A 19,482-nucleotide genomic window follows, 5' to 3' on the forward strand; every position below is an offset into this window, starting at 1 on the left:
AAAGCACTGCATATTTATTAACGTTAAAAACATTTTGAGTTAGGAGTGCTGTTGTACGTCTGAAGCCAGGTTTTAATCTGCTTCTTTTCCCAAATTACACCCCTGCTTTCCCTCTATTGAATAACCCCTTCAGGAAGCAAATATACTCTGAGGGTCACCACCTACAAGCAGGAAATCATTTACGCTTGCTTCGTGATGGGCTGGATGGAACAATATACAAAAAAGTCTATTTTATTAAGGCTTAATGCCCAGTTTTCAAAATAGAGATCATACTCAACCTCCTGTACTTCTCATGGTTGAGAGGAAAAGAGGAGAAAATGCTGGCAGAGGTACTTTGTAAACAGTAAAGTGATCTGCAAACATCAGCCACTTCCTTCTCTGGGCTTCCATGGCCCCCACGCACGCCTTCCTCAGTATTTATCACAGGGCACTTCAGTGTCTGATCACCTGCCCCACTGTATCCTGAGTCTCTCCAGGACAGGGCCAATGTTCTGTCCCTCTCTGTCCCTACTGCGCTGCCAAACCCCACGCTGGGACGCAGCACCAAGAGCATGCAAGTGGAGTGCACGGTGGATTTATTATCGCCCCATGTGCCCAGCATCCTGTCTCCCTCCTTGTGGTGACAATGGCTCCCCACATGGCACGCGATCTAGGTGGGCCCATCCATCCCTCAACGTGCACACCCTCCCACGGTCCATGGGGAAGAGGGCCCATTGACCTAAGACATGCTGGTCAGACTCTTCTAAGAATTGGAATTTGGACCAAAGAGACACCAAGAGAGAAGATGGTTGGAGCCAATTTATCCCAACCGCAGCACCCTGAAGCAACTTCTCTTTAAGTCCTGAGACCTAATTCTCCCTTGCTGTCCCCTTGCCTGTCTTTCCCGAGATGTGGTTCTCCAGCTTCTCATAAGGTCAACCCTATCTGCTTCCATCAAACGTTACCCTTGTTATTTTTTTTTTTTCAACTAACATCTTCTTTAGGGAAGATAGTAGCTTTCTCTTTCTAAAAAAAAGAAATTTATTTAAATTCAATTTAGGTAACATATGGTGTATTATTAGTTTCAGGGGTAGGATTTAGTGATTCGTCAGTTGCATATAACACTCAGCACTCATCACATCACCTGCCTTCCTTAATGCCCATCATCCAGTCCCCCCATCACCCCACTCACCTCCCCTTCCCCAACCTTGTTTCCTACAGTTAAGAGCCTCTTCTGATGTGCCTCCCTCTCTGTTTTCTTCTTATTTTATTTTCCTTCCCTTTTTATGTTAATCAGAGCTGGCCTTTGTTCCTGACAACCAAAGAACCCTATTGAAGTTCTCATCCCTAACCTTCTTTCCATGATTTTGCTGCTATTTCAGATTCCCTTGCTACACCATGGACCATCAACTATCAGGGCAGCATAAATCCTAGTTTATTGTCATCTAAAATGTAATATTGTAATAAACACGTAGCATCTAAAAATGTGGCATAAAGTTTCTGTGGTGTGAAAATAAATTCCCAAATTTCCCTCTAGCACCATATGGACATATGTGTGGAAGCTCCATCAGTTTGATAGAGACAATTCCATGCACACATGACCCATCCTAAGAGATGCTCCTTGCCTTCACAGCCCAGCCATGGACAGGAGTCCAGCTTTTCCTGAGTCTCATTTCCAACCGTACCCAGATCTTTGCGTGGGAAATTCTGAAAGCAAATTTCAACGTTTTAGAACCTTCCCTAAAATCCTGCCTTATGGGTTTTAAAAAGATGGCAGAGACCTCAGAGGAGGTGACCTTTCATTATTAGTATAAAAAGTACCTAGACTCAAGCTTATCAGAGGAGCAGCACTGCAGTTTTATGTGTAACCGATGAGCTTGTCCCCAAGCCTGGCAATGCCTACCAGTTACATTTAAATTTATTTAAAAAACAAAACAAAACAAAACTTTAGAAGACCAAAATCACCACAGCAGAATGAGAAGAGGGCTCGTACAAGTTATGCAAGAAGTCACAAGCGGAAAAAAAAAAAAAAAGTCGCAAGCATTGGACCTGCTGGTGCCACAGTCTTGCATCTGAGGCAGGAGAGTAAGCACTGCCTTTCCAAATGCCCAGGACGGACGGTACCAGGGCACAGGGACTGCTGGAGGAGATAAGCTGAGACTCCTCTGAATAATCACCTCACCCCCGTGGCTTCCTGCTTAGCTGAACTAAACTCTTTAGCATCCATTTAAGTATTTCTTTCTCCTGTGACCTGTAAAAGGTGGAAATCTGACAGCATGAATAGACTTGAACACATCCCCAGGTGATTTTCTTCGGTGGAAAACTTTGCCTCTTCGTTGTCGCTCTCATGTCAGAGCTGCTTCTTGGCTTTGCCACAGGGTAGGGACATTGCCGTTCTTGCTCCCGTATGGGGTCGCATTTCAAAAAATACTACGAGAAACCTGTCCCCAGGGGCAGGGGGTGCTACTAACAGCCACAGCCAGCATCTGTGACCTTGAGAGCCACCCACCCTTCTGGTGCCTCAGTCTGTGTGATGTCAGGGCAAGATCCTTCCTAGGGGGGTGTTGACAGGGGGCAGTGAGGGCATGACCTTGAGGCCTGCTGCAGCCAGAAAGCACCAGATTCCTGCACTAGTACTAACTACCAGGTCTGTGCCGTGAGCACGGTGTGGGCTTCAGAAAGCACATGGAGGGATGGAAAGTGCTAGAAAAGGGAGAGATCCTCCTTCCAGTGTATGGCTGTCATGAATGTGTATCAATTACCTGACTCCTAAGGTCTCCTTCCCCAAAACAAGCTGAGGAGTCGTCCCTCCCTCCCTATTTGTTGGGAGCCTGAGCCAGTTTTCCTCTGGCGGGGGCTCTGCTCCAGACCACACTTCCCCATTTGAGACCAGTCCAGAGAGCGACAGTGTGTGCGGCTCAAATGGCCGTCAACTCATGGTAAATTTGCTCAGTGTCGCCGGAAGTTAATCAGAAGGCATCATCAACCGCGGAGAGTGCTTTTCTAGACCATCCTAGGACAGAAAAATCACTCTACCCAGGGGGCCATCACACGGAGTCTTGGATCCTGGCAGGAACCCCGTCTGCCTCCCGGCCCCCAGGCTTGTCTCCTGCTGCTCACCCCACGTCCTGCTGCTCTTCTCCCTCGCGCTTGGCAAGGGGAATATGTGGTTTTGGCAAATATGCTTTCAAGTGGCCTGAACACAAATAAGAGAAAGAAAGGCTGATGAGGAAGGGAAAGGGGACAGGAAGGGAGGCTTCTCACCTACCACTTACTTTGCCAACAGGGAGAGAGTAGAAGCGTAGAGGATGAGAAGATAGGAGGAGAGGAGGGGATGGCGGGGTGGGATGGAGGGAGGAGAAAAGAAAAGGAAAAGAGAAGAGGAGGGAAGAGCCAGGAAAGGGCGGGCCAGAGGATGGAGCGGACGGCACTGATGGCCCGGCCAGCCCTTGACTTGGGCCAGGCCGGAAGCACGCGCTGGCGCAGGGAGGGTGGTTGGGCGGTTAACTTTTGTTGTTAAAGTCTTGCTTCCTCCCTTCCTAGAGACGGGCCTCTGGGAAGGGTGCATCGGGGCCCTGGCCTTGCTCCTAACAAGCCCTACCTTCAAATCCAGGCTGTTCCAGGGAGAAAGGCCTGGCATGCAGCACTCCGCACCCCGGGGCCTGGGCAGCAGAACCCGGGCCCTTCCTCGCTGCCCTGGAGCCGAAGGACAGCGCCCGGGGCCCACAGAGTCTCTGCCTTTGGGTCCCCAGCCTTCCAGGAGAGGATCTTGCTGCCAACAAAGCGATCTTATTTTTTTCCCAAGCATTTGTTCACCTCTTAATAAATAATGATATTAGGTCTTTGGGGGGAAGGAGGAGAGAACTGCCAATAGGAGATTTAATTTGCTATAATCAACCCCTCTTAGCATGCAGAGTCACACAGGACGAGTAAAAGAATTAATCTCTACCAGAAAGAACTGCCTCTTCGGTGTTATGAATCTAATCACTCATGAGGCTGAGTTGGCACTTCGGGTTTAGCCAGAGCTCCAAGGAACAAAACCCACAAGATCGGGCTTCAGATGTGGTCTGAAGGGGACACGTTATTGAATTGGGGGGGGGGGGGGTGCTGCGGACTACAAGGGGAATGGAACGCAAACAGAGGAACCCTGCCTCTTTTAGACACCCCCGAGATGTTCAGATAGACAGTTAGGGAATTTATAAACAACTGCAGGCCTCTGGGCTGCCCGCGTGAGACGTTCCTCCTTGCTTCCATTCTCCAGAATGGACTGTCACACCTGCCAATCACGCCCGGCACCCCTATTATACTTGGGAGATGTGTTTGCGCTGCGCCTACTGTTTTATAATCCTCAGAGGTGGAATTTCATAGCCCAGCAATGCTTTTGCCTTTGACATTCTCCTAAGCAGGATTTATTGCTTCCAAGACAGATGTGACTTGAATCGATTATGCCTTTTAAGCGGCCTCCAGATTCTCTGGAATACTTTGTGCCTGACTTCATTCAACTCGCAGGCTGATGTCAGAGCATTTCATCATAATCTAATGCTATTAAGAGTCCTCTGGGTGTGGAAGTGAGCAGGCTATTATACCAACCAAGTTAAGGGATGTGGTTACTACTCTTGAGAAGCCTGCGTCCTCCGACACGCAAGCCAATTGCACATCTATTAATACCACAAAATGCAGCTGAAGGGAAGGGGCACACAGAATTTCTATTCACATTCTGTTGACCTCCCATTATTGATGAACTCGGAATATGAAATAAGTACATTCACTCGTCTTTGCAATTGAGGTAAGAAGCAATGTCAAACCATGAACGGAAAATCACTGAATTTTCAAAAATGCTCAATAGACAGTCTCCTTAAAAACTGCGTATCTCTAGCTATCTCCTTCAAAACTGAAAACCACACATCACCCCTGGCCATACCCAAAATGTTGGGGTGCCTTAGCATTTTATAAGTTGGGCAGCACTAATCTTAAATGGACATGCTCTGAGCCTGAGGGCATTAAGTAACATGAGTCTAATTGACTTTAGCCACAGACCTAGAGATAACCACAAATAATGTTTCAAAAAGTTAGTGGTCTGGGGAGAAAAGAAATGAGGGTGGTATTTTTAGACCAAACTAATCACAATTTGCCTCATCCTACATTAGTCTGAAAGACAAGAGGGAAGAGTCTTTGAGCAAAAGTAGACAAACAAATGATGGGTCCAAGACACCACAGCACTTCTGCTACCTGACCTTCTGTTTTCTGCCCCCTCAGGAGGACTTAACCCACCCTCCTTTTGGAGGCATGACTTTAGGGGAATATCCACCATACCCTGCTCCATTTCATCTGGCCATGTAAGTGAGAAGATTCCAGCAGGCATTGATTGGGGATCAGGAGAGAATGAGATAGTAAGACGCTCCTACACAGTAACCACATTTTATGGGATATTGTAGTCTTATTAGATTTAAAAAAGGGGTAAATGGTGACCAACACCATGAAGGATGACAGTTGTCAAATGAATCCAGCATTGCAGGCGGGGGGTGGGGGGGGAATGTTTTCTTAAGCAATATTGAACACTTCTGAAATTCCTTCTAGACATGAGTGAAGGAGAGAAAAAAGAATGGTTTTTTATCTCCTCAGATTTTGCGAACTAGAGTTTACACAATATATCTGGGGAATTATTTAGCTAGTTCCCTTGGCTGGTGTGTTAGCTATAGGATTGGGCCCAGGCACTGAGGAAAGCTAATCCTTTCAAGGACAATTTGCTCTCTTTTATTTGGTAAATTGTTTGAATTTCCCCTTTTTTGCCCCAAGTCTTAAAATTAGCTGTTAGAACTTCAGAAACTTTCCTTTTTCCACCAGGCAGTCTCAGGAAGAAAGGAGAAGTGGAATGGGCTACTCATAATAAAGGGGAGAAGGGAGAACAGTGAATAAAAATGAAAGGCTTTGCATAATTTGGGTCATCTGAACAGAGGGCCTCAAAACTCCCATGGGGCAGTTTCCGGCATTGACAGGTAAGAAACGCACCAAAGCCCTGCCAGTTAAAGTCTTACTGGTACAAGATACCGGCTTCACGATTGATTTAAAAAATCAAACATAAAACACCACCATGGTAGAAACAAAAGCAAAGAAACCACAGTTCAAAATCTGATACAGAGCAGAACACAGGAAACCACCAACCACTCTGACCTCACTGCTGTCGAACAGAAAACAAGCTCAGGAAGAAAGCTCCAGGGCAAACTAATACAAAATCACCAAAACCAAAGAACATTTTCTGAAACATTTCTAGATACTGAGGGGGTAGACATGACAATAAAATCTAGTTCGGCTTGGCTTCACGAACACAGCAAACTACCACTTTTCCTAAAACACCTGGTGTTTGCCTACCAACATATCTGGGGAGACCCACCAACAAAGCCAGAAGGAGTATATCGATTACCTTTAAATATTTCAATAAAATAGTGCACGAGGAGAAATCTTGAAGAGGAATCTCAACAAAAGCATGCAATGAGCTAAATCCCTTCTGTAATTAATTCATTGTGAGCCTTAAAACACACACACACACGCATACAACAGTGCTGATTCGCTTACTGGTGGTGCATCAAATGTACCAAAATATTCATTAGCTGCTCAGTGATGCTTCTTGGGATCCATATCGCTCCACTCCAAAGCATTTGCCAGCTTTGATGCCTGCCAAGTTTGTATGTAAATGGATTTTCACTTTTCCAAGGCTAATGAGAGATCTGTTAAATTCTCAGAAACAACACATATATTCTTTTTAAGCCCTATTACTTTGACTTAAAACCAAGCTATTTCAATACTAAATCCCAAATAATTCCTAATCAGAAATCTACCACCCTGTATATCAGAATGTCTGCGACGTGGCTGTTTACCACAAAGGCGGTTTCCAGTAAGTGTGGTAGTCGAACAGTTTTGCACAATTTCTACCAAAAAGAAAACAAACAGAAAGATACCACGGACTCATCAATCTCTGTACCTGAGCATCCATTAAGAGGTGTCTCATCAGTATCATGGAACTCTTCAGAGTCTCTTTCTCAGTGGGTAGAAAGGGGTCTTTGTCCTCTTCTAGCGCCTTCGACTTGGTGACAATAAAATGGGATATCTGGTCATTTAGGGTGTGCAGTGACTGCACAGCTACAAAAAAAAAGAGAAAGAAGGAGAGAGTGATCAAAACAGGTAACTTTCAAAGAGAACTTGGCTAGTACTTTTAAAGGGAGAACTAGAGGTGTGCGTATAAGGTACAAGCCATGGAGGTACTGAGAAGCCAGGATATCCCCGAAGCTCTCCAACACATATGTTTAACAGCTAACAAGTATTTATTGAGTGCTCACCAAACACTAAACCTATATGGAGTGCTTGGGGTATAATGGCAAGCAAAGGCAGACACGACGCCTACCCTCATGGAGCGGCCAGTCCTGTTGAGAAAACTGAAAAGAAACAAGTCAGGGAACACTTCCCTGAAGATGACTTTGTGGTGTTTGTAAATTACAGAGATTAACAGGGCATGACGGGACAGTCCTAGAGTAGATTTACATTTATGGTAATAAACTTGGCTACTTTACCTCTAAGCAGATGGCCTCCATCATTAAAGTATATGAAGGGACAAAGGCCATGTTTTCCAGTCAGTGCTGCATGTGTGCTGGGAGGATTATTATTTCTCTGTAATTCACATAGCGCTTGCCATCTGACCTGTTATAAATTCAAAGATTTCATTTATCTATAATGCTTGTTGCCTCTTTCTCTACAGTCTCTACAGTGCATTCAGGAAGAGCAGAGATTTTTTTAAAAATCTTTGTGTATGGTGATATCCCCAACAACTAAGGCAGTGACTAGCAAATAGGAGGTGCTCTATAAACATTATAGAATTTCTTTATTTCTCCTTGAATTCAAATTTCTTTACTTATGGGATTTGTGTAGGTTTCAGGTAAACCTAGCCTCTTGAACCAAGAAAAGTAAAGCTTAGGCATCCTCAGGAAAACCACTGTACCAACCACAGTTCTGAAGATGAAAGTTATCATCAAAAACTCATATACAATAGAATAACTCCGAGCACTTCTGATTCTGACCAGGAGGGAGTAAGAGGGTTCAAATTACCCTCTTGCATAAATAACTAGAAAACTTTGCGATATCTTCCCAACAAGTATTTTTAGACCTCAAACAACTGGCAGCATAATACTGTGATCCTTTAGAAAAGAGAAGAAAAAAAAAAGTCGAGTCCTATCATCACCAGGCATTCTGTAATAAAGGGATGGCTAGACTTCAGCATAGGAACAAGAACCCAAGCACAGTCCACTGATCACACTGAATTGAGAAGACAGAGACTGGGAAAGCTACATTTGCTACAGTCTGTAAGACAAAGAACTGAAGGGGAGGGAGCTGCACAGAGATCTCCAGAAATCTGCACAAGGGTCCCTTTGAACTCTTGGCTGAGTGTCAAACCTGTGTATGAGAAGGATGAAACCCTCCGTGAACAGGCAAGAAAAAATTCCGGAAGAGAAGAGTTCTAGGTCTGAGCAACTCTAAACCAAATGATTCCATGAGATCTCACAGAGCCACAAATTGTGCACATGCTCATCAGCCAAAGTGAATGGGCTTTGCTGGAATTCAGGGCACATTCAATAAAGACTCCAGAAGGATCATGCTTTAGAAATGAAGCTAAACAATCCATAGAATAAAGGCTACTCTAGGCCTATCCAAAAAGAGTTTAAAAGTAAGCCTGAAAGAATCAAACTGATCTGCAAGTAACTAAAATACCTTCCAGGGGGGGAAAAATGGAGCATCTTTTGTGTAGAAGTATGACAAGATCTAGCACCCAAAAGTACAAAATTCACAATGCTCAGTATTCAATAAAAAATTACCAGACATGTAAAGAAGCAAGAAAGTGTGACTCATAGCCTGGAGAAAAATCAGTATATAGAAACAGACCCATAAATAACAAGTGATAGTATTAGCAAGCATGGCTATTAAAACAGCTATTATGGATGTGTTTTGCATGTTCAAAGTGGTAAAATAAAACATGATTATAATGAGGAGAAAAATAGAATATTCAAATCAGAACCAAATGGAGCTTCTAGGAATGAAAAATGCAGTATCTAAAATGAAATTTTTACTGAGTGAGATTAATAGCAGATTAAAATGCAGAAGAAAAGACCAGTGGATTTGATACTATAGCAATAAAACTCTCTAGAATGAACAGAGCCTCTCTGACAATATAAAGCTGTCTGACATACATGCACTTGGAGTCTGGGGGTGGGGTGAGGGCAGGGACTGAAATAATGTTTAAGGAATTAATGGACAAAGTGTTTTCCAAATTTGATAAATTATAAACATATAAATACCAGAGTCTCAATAAACCCCAAACAAGACAAACACAAAGAAAACTGCATCAAGGCAGATTATAACCAAATTGCTAAACACACACACACACACACACACACACACACACACAGTGAGAATGAGAAAATCTTAAAATCGGCCAGAGAAAAGGCATATTGCATTCAAAGGAACGAAGATAAGAATGATGTCAGACTTGTAATAAGAATCTATGCAAACCAGAAGATAATCTGTGCATCTTTAAAATACCGAAAGAAAAAAGACACTTGTCAACCTAGAATTCTATAACCAACAATATCCTTCAGTAATGAAGGTGAAACAATGACTTTTTTAGATAAACAAAAGTTGAGAGGAAAATTTTAGTTTACAAAAATGTAAAAAAAGAAGGCTTAAAAGGAACAACATGTAACATATAAAGACTTTTTCCTTCCCATCTTTTAATTCATTTAAAAGATAATAGATGTTTGAAAGTAAAACAATAATTTACGAGGTTAACATATATAAAAGTAAAACATATGACAGTACAAAGAATGAGAATATTCACAAACACATAAAGTACAATATTATTTGAAGGTGGACTGTGTTGTCAGATATGCAGTGTAAATCCTATAGTAAGTACTACAAATAATAAATAATAAAGAAACAAATGATGGTTTTGAACTACAGAGAATCAAACTTGGAAACCAGAGCATAGTGTCGCAACCGTAAGCCACAGAGTAGAAAGAATATAGGATATGACATCAGAGAAGTTCCTCACCGCTCAGGAAGACTCTCAAATCCTGCCCTGGACTGGGGGAGGACCTTGGCCCAGACAGGGAAAGATGAACAAGAAAGTATGAGGCTGATTCCCGTGTCCCCGAATCTTCATTCTCTGAAGGAGATAGTTAGAAACACCCAGATAGATTTGGGGATTTGAAAGCTGAAGTGACTTACTGTCTTATGTCCTGCCCCAGGCATATGGATGGGGCACTCGGCATGCACATGTCAGTATTTGTGTAGAAATGATAACCACATGGTCTACTCTGCCAGGGAGGATCGGAGATTGCACTACTGCTTTACTACCATCATCCCCCAACCTCCAGTCTTTTCTAGCATCCTGGGGGATGAAACCATTTCCATTGAGTTCATGGAGCAGGCACACATCCCCAAGACAGGACAACACAGAAGCCTCCCGACAACCCAAAAAGAGGGGGAAGTGGGTGGACACCTGGGTGGCTCAGCAGTTAAAGTGTCTGCCTTCAGCTCAGGGCCTGATCCTGGAGTCCCGGGATTGAATCCTGCATCGAGCTCCCTGCACGGAGCTTGCTTCTCCCTCTGCCTGTGTCTCTGCCTCTCTCTCTCTCTCTCTTTCCTCTCGCTCACTCTTGAATAAATAAATAAAATATTAAAAAAAAAAGAAGGGGGCGTGGGTAAAGAGCAATCTGAATTTATTTGATAACTACCCAGAAAAGATACTAAGTTTTCAGCCAGAAGTGCTGAGTTACCATTAGTGAAAATGCAGGTTCCAGATCGAAGCTGAGTTCTGTTGCAGAAAGTTAAAAACAACAAATGACTTTTTCAGTATGGACCCTAAATTTTTCGACTCTCTGTATTTCCTGCCAATAGGAAAGTTGGGGTACAGGTAAGAAAACTGAAGCTCTAAAATATGCCCTAGGGGCACCTGGGTGGCTCAGTCTTAAGCATCTGCCCTCAGCTCAGGTCCTGATCCCAGGGTCCTGGGGTCAGGCCCTGCATCAGGCTCCCTGCTCAGCAGAGGGCCTGCTTCTCCCTGTCGCTCTGCCTGCTGCTCCCCTTGCTTGTGCTCTCTCTCTCTGTCAAATAAATAAATAAATCTTTAAAAATAAAATAAAAATATGCTTTAAACTTCACTTTGTCCTAAATGCGAAAGACAAACTGCAAGAGGTAAGGACTCCCTCTTCTGCTCAAAGAATAGACACTTCCATTAAAGAACCTACCATATTGTGTTACAACTGCTTACAAATCCATCTGTGGTAGATTTAATGATTAGTTCCAAAACCCGTCTCTGAATCTATTCCTACAAAACCCTCCCTCCTCATGACTCTCCTTGGTGGAGAAACATACTTCCTGCCTTAAATAATATCAGGTTTTTCCAAATGACTTGCTTTAGCCCATTGCATGTGAGCAGACACGAGCTATGCCATGTCCAAGCAGAAGCGTTAAGAGCAATTTTGTGGTTCCACCGTGACTCTTTTCCCTTTGCCGTGAGAAGAGCTCAGATCCCAGGATGCAGAAAACATGTACGTGAAAAGCAAACTTTCACTACTGACAAACACCCAAGACTAGGGGGGCTATTTGTTACTAGCGCACAACCTAACGAATGTTGTTTCATAGTCTCTGGACTAGATGATGACTCTCTTGAAGGCAAGAATAGAACTTTGTTCACCATTTATCAAGGGCGTCTAGCACAGGAAAGCCACTCGGGAAATGTTTATTGAAAGAGTAAATACAGCTGGTTTGACGGTTCAGATTCTAAAGCCAGTTGGCTTGGGTCTCAAGGCTGCCTGCCCCTCTGACTAGCTATAATAAGAATAATGACAACAATTATGGTTTATCGAGTCCCTATCATATGTCAGGGGCTTATAAAACCTTTGTGCGACTGATGGTTCACTGATAACGTGGGCCCTGGGGTCAGAAGCCTGAGCTCTGACTTTTACTAAGCAGGTGAATTTGGACAAGTTCCTTTATATCCCACAGGGCCCGGCGTGTTGTAAGTTCCCAACGAATGTTGGCTGCTGTTCTGGTTAAAGATCTGTTAGAGATGGGGAATCTGAAGCCCAGAGAGGTTCCCACAACAGGGATGAGGCCCAAGGCCATGACTCTCCAACGCCTCTTCTCACGATCTTGCCATGATGCCACACTTTGGGTCCAGAATAACATCATGAGAGACAACACCACCAAGTGGCGTGCTAGACCCCCAACACCAGTCACGTGGGGCACAATAAAAGTAAGGGCAAGGAACATTTCTAGACTTTTTTTTTTATTTTTATTTTTTATTTTTAAAATGCATTATTTTTATTTTACTTTTTTTTATAAATTTATTTTTTATTGGTGTTCAATTTGCCAACATATAGAATAACACCCACTGCTCATCCCATCAAGCGCCCACCTCAGTGCCCGTCTAGACTCCTTTTTTAAGCAGATGTAAAACAAGCAGATGGCAGAGTGCCTGGCACACAGTAAACATTCCATGTGCTCAAAACGGCTAGGATCTGAGCACGCTTCTGGATGTTTCCTTGCCTCTACTTCTTGAACCCCTCCTCTCCGTCACACAGTTCCTGGGCCGACAGTCAGCAGCAGCAGTGGTGGGGATATTATAGCAAACGTCTACGGGCGACTCTGCATGGCAAGCGCAGAGCTACAGGCTTAACAGGCACCGCCTCAATTAATCACCAGGACAATTCTATTGAAGTGAGTGCTATTGTTTTGCTCCCATCTTACAAACAGGAACTCAGATGAAGTGTCACCCAGGATTACCTGCTTAGTCGGTGAGGGGGGCAGGACTGCTACCCGGGCAGCGAGTATGCCCATTGTGCTGCCCCCACTCTGCAGGCCACTTGCTGCTCTGTCCCAGGCTCCTCTTGGGCTAAACCCAGCTGCCTGTCTGGTTCCCCGACACCCTCCCATCCCACTCTCACCACCACCCTTAGGACACGGCCAAGGGCTCACACTGATGTATTTCCCCCGGGGCCAGGGACCACCCAGGCCCAGCCTCCAAGTACAGAGACAGACTGGGCGTGGAGTGGCACCTGGGGAGCCCTGCACATTCCCAGGCGAAGAAACAGGCAAGATCACAGCTCCCCGAAGACACTGCGGCAGTTTGAGGGTATTGACCCTGGAGCTTGGCCGCCTGGGTCTCGGCGCCGTCTGCCCCTCCAGCTGTCAGGAGCTTGGAGGAGTTACTTGACCCCTCAGTGTTCCCATCTGCAAGTGGGGAGGATAACAGGAACAGCTTCCTAGGGTGACTCTGAATTATAGGAGGCAGTTTGCACAAAGCCCCCAAACACAGCATCTGTCACATGACAATTCTATGCAAAGCTCTATTATGATTATTTTTTTTTCTATTATGATTATTAATCCACAGCCTGTACCCCAAGTCTTCAACCTGATGTTAACCAGTTGCTATGTTTATAACCGGGGATAATCGTGAACTCCTCGTTACATAAATCAGCCAAGATGGTCTGAATTGTTTATTTCTTCACTGCAGGCTGAGACCCATTAATTCAAAAGCCAGCAGGTGCCAAACTCAAAATTTTTACATATCCACTTCTGCTAAATATAGCCCAAATAGGCAGATTTTTAGCTATTTGGAGCCCATCTCCTCTGCGTGCCCCACAAAACTGCACCCAGTCTCTGCTAGCCATGGAAAAGACAAGCCTAAGCGGCTCTCTGACCCCAAGAACTGTGCTGCTAGGTGCTAGGCTATCTCCTAGATGCCCAAGTCCCCTCTAGGATCCCCCTCTCCCCTGGCGCGTTCCTCTGCCCTCCTCGAGCTCTCCAGGAGGTCACCTGCTGTGAGGGACTTCCTGGAATCCAAAACTTGTCAAAGCCTCACCCAAAAAAGCCTGCGTGTGCTACTGCCACCTAGGGGTCATGTCTTTTTCCTTGAGGAGCCCCCAGATCCTTGGGACCCCCTATATTTCATTTTGTGTTACCAGTTACAAATTGTCTAGTGCTTCGTAGACAGTAAATACGTAAGAACAGCAAGTGGACCGATTGGAAGGAATGACAACAGGGAGGAATATTTTTCCCCTTGTGTCTCGGCGTGGAGCTAATCTTCAGGGTTCTTCGGCTTGTGCGATGGGTACCTTACGTGTGTCGGGTTAGCATCTTTCTCCAGTGTGTTCTCATAAAAGGAGCTATCTCAAAAAAAAAAAAAAAAAAAAAAAAAACTATCTCTCCTTTTCCTGGAAACACGATCCCCACTTGTAGTCCAGGGAGGGCTGGTCCTATTCTGAGGTCCCGGAGGTAGGCACACGGCCCAGACCCGGACCATCTAAAGCTTTTCATTTCCCTGGCAATGGAGGTTGGCTCAGAAGAAGTGTAACCTAAACATGGTCAATCAGATTTAATCCCAGGACCACTTGCTAGAACTATGAAGAGGTAGAGCGTATCCTTGTTGGTTGCTATTGCTACACTGGTAGCAGTACGGAGCAGCTGGTGGCCTTTGTAGCCATCATTTGAGGAGCCTCCCCACCCACCTGAGAATAAAATCACCTGAGCCAAGGGATAATTATCACTGACGAATAGGGGGAAAGATTCCTGACCGCATCATTACAGCATCGGGATTCAGTCACCGACTTCTCATTTACGTGGGTCAGCAAATTCCCTTCTTTCCATTAGCCCCTCTGGGTTGAGTTTCTGTCATTTGCAATCAAGAAGCCCGATTACGATAAAGAAGCCTGTACTTTTCTTATTGCAACAGTAATTTATGTGATTATTTCTTTAACGTATGCTTTCCTCTGTGGCAGACTCAAATGATCCTAAATTTTGTGTTACTCCTTCCATTGAGACGTAGGGCATAAATCCCCTCCCAGGAGTCTGGCTGGCTTTAACGACACAGTTCACCATTATTAGTAAGGGGTAGAAGTGACATTGTGGGATTTCTAAGGCTAGGTCGTAAGAGGTCTTGCAGCTCCTGCTTGAGATTTCGGAACAACTGCCCTGAGAGAAGCTACCTGCCGTGTAAGAAGTCTGACCGCCATGAGACCACCATGCCTGAAGGAAGCCCACACACATAGACTACGTGGGGGAGGAGAGAGATGCTTGGCCAGCCTCAGTTCTTCCGAGCAGCTAGCCAGACCAGGTTCCAGATGTCTGAATAAAGAAGCCTTCTTGAATATCCCAATCCTAGAGGAGGCAATGTAGAGAAGAACCAGGGAATCTCGCCATCTTCCATAACTGATGCTTCCGACACATGGCCCCGGCCATCTCTACCATTCAAGTCACCCAAGATATGGCCCCTGCCACTCTGGAGCAGGGCTGAACCACTCCTTGACACCATACCCAAATTCCTGGCCCACAAAACTGTGAGTATGGCAAGGTATTGACTCACACCATTCAGTGTGGGGATGGGTCACTATGCAACACCAGGTAACCGTAAGACCCTCACCGAGTCCTAAGTTCCCAGAGGCCAGCAACAGGGTTTACTCAATTAATCACTATATACCCAGCATCTCGCACATAGTAGCACTTGAACAAACCAATATTTATCCAGAAGTATTTAAAAAAGAATAACTGGGGAAAAAAGGCAACCTCACCCCATTCTGTCCCCCCCCCCCGCTACCCCATTCATAATACCCTAGAATCGGGTATTATGTACACTCTGCTCCATTTGGCATATAGAAATCTCAACCAAATAATACTGTTCTTAAAATGTATGATGGATTATGGAATGAAGAGCCATATATATGCTTTCTTACCTACCTGAGGTTAGGAAATTGAGTCATAAAACCAGTTTACTTGCTTGGTGGCTCGGAATGTGAAATGATGTTAAATTTATTGCATGTTATTCTGGTCTACAAATTTGAAGAAACACGTATTTCTATAGCAGGCTTATTTATATAAAGTGCTCATTTGAATTTCACTGTACATTAATGAGTATTTATTTAGGTTTCAGATAAGGATGGTACATTCATGGGTTGGTGGAAGAAAAAATAACAAGTTCCAACATTTTGTGTCATTAGCAAAAATAGAAGGTACACATAAAATTTCTTAATGTTTTCTGAAGAGAATAACAGCTTACCACACTGTGCCTCTATTTTTATAGATCGGATGAAGTATAGAACATGAAATAATAATAATATGACCCTAAACACTCATTTTATGCAGACGAGTCCAGATGTCACCGAGATGGGCCATTGTACATTTTTATAGAAAAATATACCAAATGAATCATATCATGGGGCACAGTCTCGCCACCAGAAGCTCCGTGGGTTTTATGATCTTGTCATTTATATGGTCCATAGATGTGAACTAATGATCAAATTTATCCCTACATGTTAAACAACCTTTGCTTTTCACGTATCTCAAATTCTGTGATGTATTTTGCATTAAAATGCTCACGAGTTTCCAGTTCTTGCTTTAATATGGTCTCATTAAACAAATGAAGCCTAAATAATTCAGGTATTTTTTTCCCCCCATCGTTACAATAAAACTCATTCCGCAAGTCAAAAGTTGATGCTGGAGGAGAGGATGTGGAATTGAAACCCTCGTATGTCGCCAGTGGGAATGTCAAGTGGTACAGCCGCTGTGGAAAACAGCCTGGCAGTTTCTCAAGAAGTTAAACTCAGAAGGTTAAAGAATCTCAGTAAGTTAAAAATTTCCAAGTGACTCAGCAATTCTACTCTTAGGTAAGTAACCAAAAGGACTGAACACAGGTGTCCAAGCAAACACTCGCCCATAAGTGTCCGCAGCGGCCAAAGGTGAAAACGACCCATATGCCCATCAGCTGATAAACGGATACACAAAATGTGGTGCCCATACAACGGAATATTATTTGGCCATAAAAAGGAACGGCGTTCATGCTCTCACATGCTACACATCATACACACCGTAACATGGACGAACCTCAAAACGCAGGCGACATGAAAGAAGCCACAAAAAGCTACACGTTGAATGACCTGCATTTATATGAAAGGTCTCAAATGGGCAAATCCACAGAAAAGGAAAGCAGATGAGTGGTTGCCAGGGACTGCGGGGATGCAGGCGAGAGTGACCAGGTTCTCTTTCCTGGTGACGGAGATATTCTGGTCCTAGGTGGTGGCGAGGGTTACATAACCTTGTGAGTACACCAAATTCCACTGAATTGTGCTCTTTGGAACGGTTAAGCCGTAAGTCTTATGTTAGGTATGTTCTATCGCGATTAAAACAATAAAACAAGGGTTGGGCAACCAGCTCAAGATCACAGATCTAAAACAAAACCGAAGTCCGATAGTGGGACATGGAAGGATGACAACGTTGACTCCACAGTTAGAGTCTGTCTAATGGCGAGACGCAGACAGGATCCAGGATGTCACCTTGGCAGCACCGGGAAAGACGGAAGTTAGATAACTGGTCAGGGTCAAAAGGAAGCAACAAAATAAACCCTTAGGACCAAGATTCTTCAGGCTGATCGTGAATCTGCAGCCAACTTCTTTAAATGGATAGACGCGCAAGAGACCCCCAGTTACGTCGTGGGTGCTGAGAAACGCACGCAGGTTAGACGCGGCGCCGTATCGCAGTGTGGGTGACAATGCAGACCATGACAAGGGTGGTGGCAACGTGTACAGTGATGGGGAGGGAGCCAGGTACGGTGGTACAGAATCAGGCCCTGATGGAGCCCGCAGGGCTTGAGAGCCAAAGGACTACGGGTCAATGGGGAGCTGGGGCGAGCCCCACAGAGGGGATGTGGTTGAGGCTAAACTTTGGAGGATAAATGTGATGGGGTCTTAGAGACCCGAACCCGTGGCCAGGGAGAAGCTTAGGGAGGTCCAGCCTGCCTCCCACTGAAGGGGGCATGCCTTTTAAGGGGCATGGGCCTTGGAGTCAGCCACCCTGAGCTCCATCTTGCCTCCATCTGTCACTAGCTGTGCACACTTGGGAAGGTGACTTCATCTCTCTGGGCATCACTTGTCTCATCTCTCACACGGAGGTGAAGCTGTGTCTGCTTCAGAGTAATGAAGCCTAAAATAATTAACGCAAATGAGGTCTCAGAAGGGTGCCTGGCCCCGAGCTAGTCTTCAGGGACAGGGCTCAGCTACCGTCACCGCGAGTAGTGCGCGGCCACCGCCTCGTTCCCACGAGCCTGGAGCAGGCCTGGCCCTCACCTGCCCTCAGAACCTGGCGGGGTGCGCGGGGCAGCTCTCAGGGATCCGGGCTCCTGGCAGCCTCAGAGGCTCGCTGGGGAGCCCTGCTGGGAACTCCCGTCGCTCCCCCAGCCCTGGCTCTGCCCACCTGCCTCGACGTCCTTCTCATTCCTCTCCCGGTCTGGAGCAGGGGGTGAGACACCGGCGCGGGCACGCCGTTTGGACGGACGGCCGCAGTCTGGGGTACAGTCCGGAGGGAGGAGGGCGGCTGGAGAGGCGAAGGGAGAAGCAGGGGACAGGAAGGTGGTGGGGACCACAGAGCAACGCGAAGCAGCGCCGGGTCCCCTCCTTTTCCTGAAGCCCACCTCCTCGGCCGCTTGATTCAAGCCCCGCGCCCGAGGTTCTCGGACCGCGCCCACCCTCCAGCCCTCTCCCCAGGCCTCAAGGCCCCTCCGAGGGTGCAGCAGGTGCAGTGACAACCCCTCCGCCCCGGGGGCTGCTGTTCCCACTTCTGGAACCCGTGGCACCGGGGCACCCTGTGGCACCAGCACGTCTCCTCCCATGCAGCTCCTGGCCCATCCTTCCACTGGGGAAACTGAGGCCCAACAGCTGTAGGAACCTGGCCTCAGCCAGAGAACCACACGCCATGAAAGGGTCCACGGCCCTGGGGTCCTCCCCACTGTGCCCAACAGACACATCGCGCTGGGTCAAAGGCAACGGCGAGCCATCCTACCTGAAGTCCAGTGTCCAAGCAACACCATTCTGTGGCCTGTGAGTGAAGCCAGGTGCATGCACGGCGCCCCGAGAAGGCTGCACACCTGCCGGCCCTGCCCCAGCACCGGCACCAGCGTGGACGCGCTCCTGCAGGTAGCAGGTGCTTTCCCTTGGCGCCGCCCCCCAGGCCCCCCCATCCCCTTGGTCCAGAGCCCCCCCCCCTCCTGTGCAAGCCCCATGAGCCCTGCCTCACCTGAACCTATGGGAGCCCCCGAACCGGGCGCAGCAGCCACGCTCTGACACACGGGTTTGGGCAGTCACAGAGTCACAGGCCTCACCTGGCACAGTGGGACCCGCATCCCACCCCCGCCCATGCCCTCGTCCAGGCGGAGACTGCGGAGCTCAGGGATCCCGGCTCCAGGACCAGGAAGTGGCGCCAAGGGCCGTCAAGCTCCTCGCAGTGACAGAGGAGTGACCGTCCTAACCTGGGCCCGCAGGAAGGGGCTCGCCAGGGGCGGGAGGCTGACTTCCCTCCTGAAACCAACTAATTCCCCAAAAAGCAGCTGAGAGGCCATCAGGCTCCATAGGGGTGGGATCCGCTGGTGTCAGAAGGCCAGCTTTGTCCTGATTCCCGGATTTGTCCTCCTCG

The 19,482-nt window shown here is 46.4% G+C and overlaps 1 protein-coding gene across 4 annotated transcripts in view; it reads right to left on the reverse strand.

Moving 5' to 3' along the window:
* Positions 1–19,482, reverse strand: part of KAZN (kazrin, periplakin interacting protein) — a 1,010,042-nt gene that overhangs the window by 769,824 nt on the left and 220,736 nt on the right. For all 4 annotated transcript variants that reach the window (XR_013380757.1, XM_077899551.1, XM_077899552.1 and 1 more), the window contains exon 2: positions 6,959–7,116. Coding sequence is in view for 3 of the 4 variants with exons in the window: in XM_077899551.1 (XP_077755677.1) it covers positions 6,959–7,116 (158 nt within the window). In the remaining variant the exon portion in view is untranslated. The remainder of the gene's footprint in view (positions 1–6,958; positions 7,117–19,482) is intronic.

This window comes from Canis aureus, chromosome 5 (genome assembly GCF_053574225.1).
Source record: "Canis aureus isolate CA01 chromosome 5, VMU_Caureus_v.1.0, whole genome shotgun sequence".
Lineage (NCBI taxonomy): Eukaryota > Metazoa > Chordata > Mammalia > Carnivora > Canidae > Canis > Canis aureus.